We start from the raw sequence: 13901 nt of genomic DNA on the forward strand, positions 1-13901 counted from the left end.
AAGGGGAGTTGTCCTGCAGTACCTTAAGAGACAATCGCCAGATTTGATACTATTGCAAGAAACTCACCTGATGGGTAACAGTTGTAAGGTTCTCCACAGGCGGCGATACAAGCTTGTGGTCCATGCATGGTTTAAGTCTGGGTCTTGAGGCACAGGTATCCCCTCATTCGTAAAAATCTAGCCCTTACTCCTACCCGTTTATGGGCCAACCCACAGGGCAGTTTGCTGTTTTGGAAGCGCTCTGGGAGGGTAAGCCATTGAATGTAATATCGGTCTATCTTCCACCTGCGTTGGGAAAGACAGCATTACAAGACCTGGGCAAGATACTAATAGATCTCCCCCCTGGTATTCTTACATTAGGAGGGGACTTTAACAGGATAATGGACAAAACGCTTGACAGACACACCCAGAAATTGTCTCCCCGACGTAGCACATACATGGCTAACTTCACCCAAGCAATGGGACATGCTGACATTTGACGTACGCTGATTCCCGCTATAGTTCACTGCACACTATTCCAATGCAAATAAAAGTATGTCCCGCATTGACTATTTTCTTACGTCCCTTGCAGACATAGGTCACTTCCAACATCCCCAGGGCCTCCCAAGAGGTATCTCCGACCATTCCCCCCTCAGGGTTTAACTTACCTTTCACCAGCACTATACCCGAGGCCCCATAATCATTAACCCATGGCTCTTTACAATCCGGGATATCAAAGACGACCTTGCTGAGCACACAGACCATTTTTTCACTGAAAATATCGGCTCAGTCGATTCGCCAAACACTATGTGGGAGGCCTATAAGGCAGTAATTAAGGGGCATGCCCTAGCATTGAATGTCGGGTATATCCGAAACCAAAACCAACAGTTGACTCAACTTGAAAGTGACTTGCTTCTATTAGAGACGGAAGATAATACCTCTCCCACTGAAGCCAGAGCCCATAAACTAGAATACAAAGCCCAAGCACCTGAAATAACCCAAGCGAGACTCCTTCATACACGCCATAGAGTGTATGAGCTTGGAGAACGAGCCGACAAAATGCTGGCATGGCTAGAACGGCGGGATCACATGGCTCGATGGGTCCCTGAAATCTTACTTGAGGATGGGAGGTGGGTAACAGACCCCTGGGAAGTAGCGGAAACATTTGCAGACTACCTGAAGGCAGTATATACCTCCAAGACCACCACCTCCTCCGATGACTCACGTCAGCTCTCGGAGGAAATGAGCCTACCTACACTCTCGGACAGTGACAAGGACGCTCTAGACGCAGACATAACGGCAGATGAGATCTGTACAGCTATCTTTGCCATTAATTCGGGGAAGGCAATGGGGCCGAACGGTATTCCGATTGAATTCCTCAAGGGGATGGCCCTTAAAGTTGCTCCACACCTAAAAAACCTGTATGACGAGAGTCTGGAGCAGGGTATCCTTCCCTTGGATCAAAGGCTAGCTTCTATAGTTGTCATACGCAAACCGGGTAAATCAGCAACTAACTGTGGCTCATATAGGCCCATCTCTTTAATTAGCTCAGAAGCCAAGGTATTAGCTAAACTTCTCGCATCTCGTCTGATCGCAGCCCTCCCATCTCTGGTTCATGAAGACCAATCAGGGTTTGTACCGGGTCGAAACACCGCTTTAAACATTTGTTGTGTCTATAATGTCCTAGGCAGGCAACCATATTTGCAGGAAGACGCGGTTATACAGTCATTAGATGCCACCATGGCGTTTGATTAGATAGAATGGCCTTACCTCTTCGAGGTATTGGCGAAGTTTGGTTTTGGTCCACGGTTTCGACAATGGGTGGCACTACTCTACATTAAGCTGCTAGGTCAAGACTGAGTAAACAATCACACGTCACGTACATTTGCTTTACAGAGCGGGACCAGGCAGGGTTGTCCCCTGCCCCCCCTACTGTTCGCGTTGACTCTCAAGCCGTTAGCACACTGGATATGGCGGGATGTTTCGATACAAGGATTGCGGTGGATTGAAGACAAAGCGGCTACAAGAAGACGTTAAACACTGGAGGTCGCTGCCCCTGTCCCTCTTAGGAAGGGCAGTCTCATTTAAAATGCTTGCACTCCCTAGATTTTTATATGTACTTCAAAACTGCCCATTCCAGCTTGCTGACAATAACTTTACCACCACTGAAGGGGAACTCCGTACCTTAATATGGGACGGGAAGGCACCTCGCATCGCCCTCCAGAAGCTAACAAAAGGGTGGTACGATGGGGCGATTGCCCTTCCGGATCTACGCCTCTTTTACTGGGCCTCAAAACTGGTGGCCATCAAAGACTGGATTTATGGCTCCCCGATCCGGTCTTTCGACCTATAACAATACCGAACGGGGTGGGAGGCGTATTTAGGTGCTCTTTACAGCAAGGTCCGAAGAGGCCGGTACCTGGGGCCTATGTCACAAACTAGTGCCATTTGGCAAAAGGCCACTAAGCGCCTAGGATCGGCAGATAAACTCACAAAAGCCACACCGTAGTGGTCCTCCTAACGGCTAGGATCGCTCTGCTACCACACAGGGTTTGATAAATGGGACACCATTGGCATAACCAACATAGGGACTTGGTCAGCAAGGAAAGACTTCTCACATTTAAGGAATTACAAACCAAATATGCTCTCGCACTAGAAGAGTTTTTTTGATATTTGTAGATCAGACACGCTCTTCTCACAAGCGTTCCAGACCTACCCTCCTTACCAGACTCTTCCCCCTCAGAGGATCGCCTGCTCTCGGAACCGCTCTTGACAAAAGCTATCTCCTGCACATACCGTAAACTCTGTAATAACTTACCTAACTCCTTCCAGACTCTCGGAGACTGCTGGCAAACAGACATAGGGCCAACAGATGACGAGGATTGGCAAACAGCATTAATCACCGCTTTCGCCTTATACAACTAAAAATACTCCACAGGTCCTATGTCTTCGGGGTACTCCTGGCTAAAATAGGTAGCCGTGCAGATGCATTGTGCCTTAGAGGCTGCGGTCAAGATCATATTCTGTGGGACTGTCCCAATATACGTCCTCTTTGGTGCAGTGCAACCAAAAAAATGACACACTGGGTAAACCCCTTCAATTATCACCGCGAATGGGGATTCAGAATATATGGGAGGCCACCGACCTGACGGACAGAGCAACAATGGGGGGCACTGGGGTACCTACTGGTGAAACGGGCTATAGCAAGGCTCTGGGGATCCAACAAAAGGCCTTGACTGCTGGATGGGTGGCAGAGATGGATAGATGCATGATTGCGGAGAAGGAGGTCTACAAACAGCAGGGCTGCCCTAAGAAGTGGGACAAGAAATGGGGAGAGTGGAATGCCTTTAGGGGGGAGATTTGTACTTCTCCAACAGAGGATATGGCGATGAGTAGAAATCGAAACAGTGACCTTCCAAATCATTAAATATATGTAGTCTGTGAATATTGATGTACTATAGTGCATGAAAATTGGAATGTAATATGGCATTGCAAGGATGACTGTTTTTAATTTTAATAAAATTGTTTTTAAAAAAACAAAAACATAACAATTTGCACCTGAAGATAAGCAGAGGAAATTTGGCTGGCAACCAAGTACATCAAAGACATCATTTAAATAAACTTTGCACACAAGAAGGTAGCCTGGAAAAAAAACTGCTTCCAAAAACAGGTACGCTCCCAGAGGGACAATCTTAAAGGAACCTGAAAAAACTTGCCAAAGGAACGGACCAGTCAAGTCAGCGAAACACAAAATGTAGGCGGGAGCCAAGAGACATTGAGAAAAGGGGTCATTGAGATGCCAAAAGAGAATCTACATCAGTGGAGAGCTGAGAGAAGTCTGGGAATTGTATTTGTTTCTGTGTACATTGCACTATGGGATTTCAAAATTAAGTCATTGGGAGCCATTGTTTTTATGTTAAATGCCCCTTTGTTAATGGACATCTCAGGTTTTTATTGTAATCTAGGTTTAACATTGCATCAGACTTTCCCTTTTGTTGTTTATGTAAAAGACTGCAATGGTGTGGTTCGCCTGAATTTGTACTACTCGCCCAGTGATGTTTTTCTGGAATGCTTTTACTGCCAGCTAGACAGACTAGAATCCCAACATGGGTATAAGTTTTACTGTCTCCTCTCGTCAATTGACCACACATCTGAAAGCTTTCCATGTTCCACCCTCAGCTGCATGTGATTCACCTGTGGTGATGATCACTGTGCCCATTCATTATCTGAACCGGAGTTCACCATTTTAACTCCCTCTGCACTTTGCTCTTGATGAGCAATGGATCTACCCAATCCGCTGTTGGATACCCTCACTAACAACATTTTCACCATCTTCACTATGAGGCTGATGTTCAGTAACTGTGAATATAACCCTGAAATGGCAATTTGTTTTCTGTATGTACTGTGTTTGCTTTGACGGTTTCTTGTTCTGCTCCCAGAACGTTCTTCTGGGATATTTTTCTGTAACAGGATGATTTTTTTCATATTGACTTATGAAGCTCAATCTGAAAATACAACGCTTGTTGCATGACCTATACCCACAGATATTGTTGAAATAAGTTCACTTCATCACCTAATCATCTAGGTTGGGATACACAAGGAAAGATGGAAACCTGACAGATGTGTTGCAATCTTTGCAAGACATTTTGCAAACACTATTGATGCCGACTTTATTCCAAATGACAGTGCTGAATTGGTGGCTATCCTCCATCTCAAACCAGAGAAAGAAAATGCTACTTACCAGTACGCATCTGTTCTTGGCATGTAGAGCTGCACAGCTGTATACTATGCATGGATTTTCATCTGGTGTTGGGCTCGGATGCTTGGACTTTTGTTGTTGTCTTAGAAGAGTGTTTAGTAGTCGCGAGATAGGCGACTCCTCCCTTGGATGATAGTGCGCATGGGCTTCGACCCTATCCTCAGATTGTTTTTCGCCATGATGGGAAATGATGGAGTCAGTAAGAAGTAAGAGATGTCCATGTGAATGTACCTAATTAAGATAATACTGAAACAGGTACAGGTTCCGGGGAGGCAGGCAAGCATGTACAACTCTGCAGCTCTACATGCCAAGAACAGATGCAAACTGGTAAGTAGCATTTTCCGTTCGAGGCATATGAGCTGCAGATTATACACTATGCATAGACTGTACAGCAGTGTCTCCCCTAGCAGTGGTCACCTGTAACTGTTGCAGTAGTTTGAAAAAGTGTTTTAAGAACAGCCTGGTCTACAGAAGCTTGTTGCTTAGCCTGCACGACAACACAATAGTGTTTGGTGAAGGTGTGTGGTGTAGACCATGTTGCTGCTTTACATATGTCATCTAACAGAATGTTTCCTAAAAATGCCCTGGAAGCCCCTAGTTTGCGTATTGAGTGCGCCCTAGGGGGAATTGTTAATGTGCGTTTAGCCTTTTGGTAGCATATTTGAATACATTTTACTATCCACCTCGCGATCCCAGCTTTGGAGATGGGGTTACCCTTATGAGGTGGGGAGAAGGCTACGAACAGTTGTTTTGACTTTCAAAAGGGCTTAGTCCTGTCTGTTTTGTAAATAAGCAGCAAGTGCCGCTAGACGCAATCGTATGGATGAATATGCTAGATTACATCTTTGTAAGTGTAGTAAATAGCAAATGATGTCCTGGATTGAAGCATCCAGCTGATCAATGTTATTGTTATTGCAGTAGATGACAAATCTTTTCCATTTTACTGCATAGCAAGCCCTAATAGCAGGTCGTCTGGCTTCTTTAATGATGTTCATACAGTCTGGCGGAAGGTTAAGATAACCGAACTTTAGGACTTCAGGAGCTAGATCGCTAGATTCAGTTGACCTGGATCAGGTGCCTGATCTCTCCACGGTTCTGCATTAGCAATGTTGGGGAGAGGCGTAGTTTTGAGAGACTGTTGTCTGAGCTTGCGTACTACTAGGGGAACCAGTGGGACTGGCAGAAAAGCGTACGCAAATCTGCCTGACCAGTTCATCCATATCGCATTGCCTTCGGACAACGGGTGTGGAAACCTGGCGGCGAAGGTTGTGCATTTTGCATTTGCGTGTGTGGCAAACAGATCGATTACCTGGTTGACCCCACATTAGGAAAAATGGTTGAAGAACTTGGGGATGAAGTTCCCATTTGTGTATCTGCTGTGTCTGTCGACTAAGCAAATCCGCAGTCTGATTGTGAACTTCTGGAAGATGTTCTGCCAGAAGGTATATGTTTTGTGGAATGGCCTATCTCCAAATGTTTTGTGTAGCTGGGACAGCTGCAAAGAATGCATGCTTCCTAGTTTCTGATTGTAATACATGGCTGTCATGTTGTCCGCCCAGACTAGGACAGTCTTGTGCTGTAGATTTACTTGGAATGACTTTAATGCTAGAAATGTTGCTAGTAATTCTAGGTGATTGATGTGGAGCACTTTGTTGAGTGGTCCATTTGCCTTGAATTGTGTGGTTTAGGAGATGGGCTCCCCAGCCGGTGAGTGATGCGTCTGCTGTTCGCACTACTTGTGGAACCGTCTCTAGGATCGGCCGCCCTTTGGACAGGTTTTGTGTGTTCCACCACTGCAGAGATTGATGTGTGCGGCTGCCCACCAACACCAGATCTGCAAGTCGTCCTTGAGTCTGGTTCCATGGACGTGCTAGGCATTCCTGTAAGGGGCGCATCTGAAGTATTGCGGGAGGTACGATAAAGATGCAAGAGGCCATCATTCCTATGAGCTACATGAATACCCTTACTGGGAGGGAATGCTGCGGTTGAAATCTACTGATTGGAGTTTGCATACTGGCTATCCCGCTGGATTGGGATATGCCAGAGCTCTGGAGGCATCTACTGTGGCTCCTAGATACTGATCTATGTGGGAGGGCTGAAGATTTGACTTTGGGTAGTTCAGTGTGAATCAAAAGTTGTGTAGCAGCTGGATGGTTTGAGGAGTGTGATGAACACACTGGTTGAGTGACTTGGCTTTTATAAGCCAGTCGTTGAGATATGGAAAGACATGGATTTGTTGTCTTCTGAAGTGTGCTGCTACCACCGCAAGGCACTTTGTGAACACTTGGTGGGGTTGTCACCCCGAATGGAAGGACTTTGAACTGATGGTGTTGTCCATCCACTATGAACCTTCGATACCTCCTGTGAGCAGGGTGTATGGGAATGTGGAAGTAGGCGTCCTTGAGATCTAGTGTGGCAAGGAAGTTGCCATGTTGCAGGAGTGGTAGGACATGTTGGAGAGTGATCATATGAAAATGATCTGACTGTATATAGAGATTGAGGGGTCTAAGGTAGAGTATTGGCCTTAGGGTGCCGTCCTTTTTGGGGATTAGGAAATACAGCGAATAAACCCCTGTTCCTTGATGCTGTAAGGGAACTGGTTCTATTGCATGCTTTTGAAGCAGTGAGAGAACCTCTACTTTTAAGAGCGTGAGGTGTTCTGTGGACATTGGGCGCTGTTTGGGTGGTATGGTGGGTGGGGTTGCTTTAAATTCCAGGCAGTGACCATACTGGATAATTTGTCTTACCCACTTGTCTGTTGTGATGGAACTCCAGACAGGTAGGAACTGTGAGTCTTCCCCCGACCGGAGTGGAATGGAATGGTCTGGAGGGAGGGGGGGAAGTCACTGTTTATTAATTAGTGGGGGAGGCACGAGTGTTGTTACCTCGGCCTCTCCCTTTGTTGTTATGTCCCCTGTATCCTCCTCTAAAATATCCTCTGTAGGGGCAGGTTTGTGTGGTGTTTTGTAGGAAGAGGAGGCGGTGTCTGTTCCAATGTTTTAGGTGCTCCTCTGTAGAAGGAGCGATGAAAGGACCCACGTGTGGATGGAGACTGTAATGCTCCCATGGATTTAGCAGTGTCGTTGTCCTTTTTCATTTTTTCCAGAGTGTCGTCTACAGCCGGTCCAAAAAGTGTTCCTGATTTAACGGCTGGTTGAAGATAGTTGTTTGTACCTCCTGTTTAAAGCCTGAGATACGTAACCAGGCATGTCTTCTGAGCAGCACACTAGTGTTAATGGACCTAGAGGGTGTGTCGGCTGCACAAAGGGCACACTGGATTGATGCGTTGGTTATTAATTTACCCTCTTGGATGAGATCATTGGCCTTGGTCTTGTACTGATCTGGTAAATGTTGTAATGGGGTTTCTAGTCGGTCATAGTGAGCCCTATCATACCTAGCAAGTAATGCTTCGGTGTTGGCTATGCGCCAGCGATTAGCTGCTTGGGCAGCAACTCTTTTGCCAGAGGAATCTAACAACTTAAGATTCCTTATCCGGAGGTGGTGCGTCACCGGAGGTTTGAGAGTTGGCGCGTTTCCTAGTGTTAGTTACCACTAGTGAGTCTAAGGGTAGCTGTTCTTTGATGTAGGTGGCAGGTTTATATTTTGTCAATCCTGGGATTGAGGACTCTAGCTCTCACCCGGTCTTTGAATGTGTCGGGGGCATTTTTAGTGACCCCTTTTAGCATTGGCAGGGTTTGGACAGTTTTCTGTGACTGTTCGAAGGAGTCTAGAAGGAAATCCTCATCTGCAGGGTCTGAATGCATGTGAACACCATGGTAAACAGCCGCTCTATTTACAAGCTGACCAAAAATATTGTCATCTGGGGGAGATGGTTTTGTTGGATATGGCTTGGGATCAGGGAGGTCTGAGGGATCTATTGGTCATCATAATCATCCCAATAGTTATGTGGTGTGTCCGTGTCATCATCAGGTACAGTGAAAGGGTCATAGTTGCATCCCCCGCCCCCTAAATTATCATCATCATCATGTGGTGGTGGTGAATGAGGTGGGGGTTTTGGAGGCTGTGGAGGAGAGACAGGCTTAGAAGGAAGAACAGTCTGAGGAGGAATAACCGGAGAAGAGGGTCTTATAGGCGAAGTGGCAGAGTTTTTTTTCTTTACAGGCATTGCATGAGTGTCTGGTGACTCCAGCTTCCTTTTGTTGTGTGGAATAGTACCCACATGTCCTGTTTTGGGGTCCATATGGAGTTTTTTCTTCTTGGGATCGACAGGATCCGGTCGAAAAAGTTCTTCCTCTTCAGTGACCGCTTTCAGTACAGACTTTTTCGGATCCGAGCGGGGTTTGTATTTCTGCTCCGAGGCCTTAGGAGGTGGTTTTGGGTCCTTTGGCTTGGCTGTGGAGTCGGAAATCTTTTTCAGTTCCGCAGATTTTGGTTTCGGATCAGAGTGTTTCGGCGTGGAGGTGGTTGATACAGACTTCTTTTTGGGAGAAGGTTGCTCTCCAGTCTTCGGTGCCGACCATGAGCTGTAGGCCCGAACGGCGGCGATAGGCCCAGCGGCCCGCGCCGACGGCCGGAATAGAGTAGTTGAGATGTGCGTCGAAGATCACGCGATCGAAAACAATACAGTTGAGTTGTAGATAGTTTTTGGCATCAAAAAGGTTTGGAAATCCAGCACCGAACCAGAACGCAAAAGTTACATCCAAACCCGATGGCGGAAAAAAACAACCTGAGGATGGAGTCGATGCCCATGCGCACTAACACCAAGGGAGGAGTCACCTATCTTGTGACTACAAAAGACTCTTCCAAGACAACAACAAAGTGCAAGCATCCGAGCCCAACACCAGATGCGATCTATGCATAGTGTACAATCTACAGCTCATATTCCTCGAACACAAACTCCATATTCACTGGGGAACTAGGTATCCTTGACATCTATTTCGCACTAGGAATGTCCCTCTTACAACACGGGTATCACCTATTTCAATGTAGCCCGCCTTGAAACCTTTGAGTCTTTGCAAAACAATTATAATTCTTCAGTCCAAAATGAGTCCCAAGCTGAAGTCTTGCTTGAGCACGAGGCAGTAGACTGACTCCAGTCTCTCATTCCACTCCTGCTTTGGTACCATTTACCCCAACAGTAAAAGATTTCTACTGCCGATTGTAACTAAGCCGAGTGATCTTAGTACATTTGTTTTTAGAGGGGTTACCGGTGCTTTGCTGTCCAATTCAATGCTTTATTATGTTTATATGCAATTTGTCTAAGGCACTTTGCTGCTGCTGTTGGTGAACCCCTTTACTCAGGCCCCTTCAGGTGTTTTGTGGTCTGGGGGAAAATGGAATGAATCACTTGCTTGACTGTGCAGACCTTCAGCGAGGGAGAGGTTTGCTGGCCCCTTTCCCTTCTTTTCCATTGAAATGGCTTTCTACAGTGAATAGATAGTTGCCACTGCATGTTGGCTGTTGAACTTCTGTAGAGTGAGAATGCTGTTGTGGAAAAGGAGGGTGTTCCTTTTGCCCTACTGAACATTCCTCTGGCTTGTAGAGGTCCCGTGGATTTTGTGGTAGGGTTGGTATCTTGTTCCAACTCAAAGATACATCCACATTCCTACCCATCAAGTTGTCTCCCAAGAACTGTATCTTAATGAGGTTTGCTTGCACTTCATAAAACCCAGATAGTCGTAACAAACTGTCTAAGACGAATGGAGGTGCTTTTTGTTCTCATGTGTTTTATTTCTCGATTTTCTCATTGTCCACGTCCTTACCTACTCCCTAAAGCTTTGGAGTTTGCTATGTTCCATTGTGCAGCTGGTCATCTGCCATTTTTTTGCCTACTGAAGCCAATCGTTTACTGCCTTTCCCTCTTCGAAGACCAGTTGATGCTGGTGCAACATCATTCTGCAAGCCGTATGCCCTACAGGCGAATCTGCTGGGATAATAGATTTTAAGTATGGGGGGGGGGACCTTGGGGAGTCCTTTTATTAATTCTACCCTTGGGGTTAGATCTCCAAATTAAACAAGACCTATGAAAGCTTCTCCGTTTTGCTATAGTGCGCTTAGCAACCCTGAAATGGGATGGTTTGTCTGTGTTCCTGCTAAGAAACAACTCCTCCTGTACCACCTCGACACTTTTAATCAGAGCATGAGGCATGGATGTTTCATCAGGAGGGGATGATTGTCCTCTCCTAGTCCACGTGACTTAAGTTAATTATCTTCATACTCTGTTTCTGCTTTTCCTGAACTGTCTGATGTTCAAGAGGTATACATTAAATCAACCCTTCTCCTGCTTTTAAAAATACTTAACTGATCTTTTTCTTTAATATGAACACTTTCAAGTCGCCCATTTTATTTTGGGCACGGAGTACTTTTTTACTGCCTCTACACTGACGGGTGGGGGATCCTTTTTCTAAGAAAGGAGAAGAGATTCCTTGCCATGGCCATTCTCTGGTTTCCATATTTTCAAAGCAATGTCAGGGAGTTTAGGCATGTTCGCACTAGGCTCTACTTCTTGCAACAGAGAGGGTTCAATTACATGTGCGCTTTCTCCGACTGCCACACCATGGGAGTTTGATGGTCTTTCAGTCAGAAGTAGTCCGTTTCATTGAGCTACCCTCCTGATAAATTGCAGGTTTGGGATTTATTAGAACTGAATTAAATTATTCAGCACTATTTCCACTACATCCAAGTCAGACTTCTCATCCTCTGAAAAGCCCAGTTATGGCAGCCTTTTTTTTGGTCTCTATCGTGGTGTAAAGCATTGTTTTTCATAAACCTTGTGGGGTCTGGGTTTAAATTTAGAATGTCTTACAGTCTTTGGACTTCGGGTATTTAGACTGGCACAGAACGCAGACCTTGGGGGTGTCGTCTTATGCCTATTTATGCTGCCATTACAGGTAGACTCTAAACTGAGTACTTTCCATTATATTCACCTGTTGAAAATAAGCCTAAATGTGCCAACTGTCACTGAAAAATGGCTTCTACAAACTTCAGTGATCCAAGAAAAATCTGTCTCCCTTGTTTTGTTCATGTCATGAATCAATTCCTTGTTCACTGCTAACCAATGTGGTTACTTGTATACTTTAACAACTAATTTCTCCTGTTTGCGTTTTCGAACTCAACTGAGGAAAAACAATTCTGAAGATGGCACCAATGAACTGAGGCATTCTAGGCTTATGCTCATCATAGTGAGTCATGACGACTCTTCTTATGGCAGATGTATAAAATGAGAAACTTATGATTCTAAATACTAAAAAGCTTGCTGGGCCACATTGCTGGACACAGAATAAGTACAGCAGACACTACAGACAGGCTTGTCTAAACAATCCTTCATTCATCCACAACTGAACTGTTGTGTTATGCCAAAACTTACTTCACTTCACACCTACATTAGCAGAGCTTGCGCCTTATCAGTCAACGTCCACTTGCAGACCATTTCCTGCTTTGCCTTGTCAAGCTATAAGCTCCTATATCTATGCTGCAGGGGTTTCAGGACACTACCACTTTTGGAACAATCCACCTCTAGCTGGCTGCTACAGACGAATGTCAACAATAAATTGACTCATGCCAATACAGCTTTCTACAAACCTGTCCTGCTGATCTGCACGCACGCAGCTTTCGACACACCCTGCTGAATAGGATACAGGCAGAGCTTACTCGAGATGTTCCTTTTTGATCAGGGCAGATGCATTAGTGTCCACCATTCCTCCCTACTGATCCAGGTAAGCACAGCTTCCTACCCACCTGCACTGCTGAGCTGGACAAAACTAGGCTTGCTACACACCTGCTTCTATGGCCCAGACACATCTACAAGCTACTACACCTCTGCCCTGCTGGTCATTGAAGCATGCAGCTTCCTCTGCACCTCCCCTACCGATCTGCACAGACACTCATGTTACAACACACCTGCCCTGTTGATCCGGGTACTTTTGCTTGCAGTAAGACTCCAGTGATGCATATACTTTTTCTCGTAACAGCTCCACTTCCCCAGGATTCGAGAGCCCCTTGGCATCTGAGATGAGGAAGAATCAGAGCATCAGGTTACTGTCCCTTTCACTCAATGTCACTCAATGTCACTCAATGTCCCTTTAACATTAGTCGCTTTTGATAAAAAGATAAGCAGTGAGCTCTGCAGGGCCCATTAACAATGTATCGTGCAGGGAGGGAGCCGGCAGGGGGGACCCCACAGGGCCAGAGGGAGTACGGCACAGGGAGCGCACAGGAGGGAGTTAGGCAGGGGGACCGCACAGGGAGGGAGTTAGGCAGGGGGACCGCACAGGGAGGGAGTTAGGCAGGGGGACCGCACAGGGAGGGAGTTAGGCAGGGGGACCGCACAGGGAGGGAGTTAGGCAGGGGGACCGCACAGGGAGGGAGTTAGGCAGGGGGACCGCACAGGGAGGGAGTTAGGCAGGGGGACCGCACAGGGAGGGAGTTAGGCAGGGGGACCGCACAGGGAGGGAGTTAGGCAGGGGGACCGCACAGGGAGGGAGTTAGGCAGGGGGACCGCACAGGGAGGGAGTTAGGCAGGGGGACCGCACAGGGAGGGAGTTAGGCAGGGGGACCGCACAGGGAGGGAGTTAGGCAGGGGGACCGCACAGGGAGGGAGTTAGGCAGGGGGACCGCACAGGGAGGGAGTTAGGCAGGGGGACCGCACAGGGAGGGAGTTAGGCAGGGGGACCGCACAGGGAGGGAGTTAGGCAGGGGGACCGCACAGGGAGGGAGTTAGGCAGGGGGACCGCACAGGGAGGGAGTTAGGCAGGGGGACCGCACAGGGAGGGAGTTAGGCAGGGGGACCGCACAGGGAGGGAGTTAGGCAGGGGGACCGCATAGGGAGGGAGTTAGGCAGGGGGACCGCATAGGGAGGGAGTTAGGCAGGGGGACCGCACAGGGAGGGAGTTAGGCAGGGGGACCGCACAGGGAGGGAGTTAGGCAGGGGGACCGCATAGGGAGGGAGTTAGGCAGGGGGACGGCACAGGGAGGGGGTAAAGGGAAACATTGTATACCTGGGTTGAAGAGTATGATGGCTCGTAGGCAGCCGAGCTCCGTCTTGTCCATCCGCATGTCCCTCATTTTTGAGACTAGCTCAGTCAAAACCCTGTGTAGAGAAGATTGACTTTAGGGTGACAGTATCACAGAGCACTCATTCAATCCCCTCCTGGTTTGCATCTTCACTTACTCTCAGTAATTCTTTCTCTGGTACAGACTATCA

General features: G+C 47.1%; 1 protein-coding gene across 2 annotated transcripts in view; it reads right to left on the reverse strand.

The window, feature by feature from the left end:
* RXRB (retinoid X receptor beta) overlaps positions 1-13901 on the reverse strand; it is a 149591-nt gene that overhangs the window by 18891 nt on the left and 116799 nt on the right. For both annotated transcript variants that reach the window (XM_078641599.1, XM_078641600.1), the window contains exons 8-9: positions 13696-13787; positions 12599-12704 (exon numbers count right to left, since the gene is read on the reverse strand). In XM_078641599.1, coding sequence (XP_078497725.1) covers positions 12599-12704; positions 13696-13787 — 198 coding nt within the window. The remainder of the gene's footprint in view (positions 1-12598; positions 12705-13695; positions 13788-13901) is intronic.

This window comes from Lissotriton helveticus, chromosome 5_1 (assembly GCF_964261635.1).
Source record: "Lissotriton helveticus chromosome 5_1, aLisHel1.1, whole genome shotgun sequence".
Classification (NCBI taxonomy): domain Eukaryota; kingdom Metazoa; phylum Chordata; class Amphibia; order Caudata; family Salamandridae; genus Lissotriton; species Lissotriton helveticus.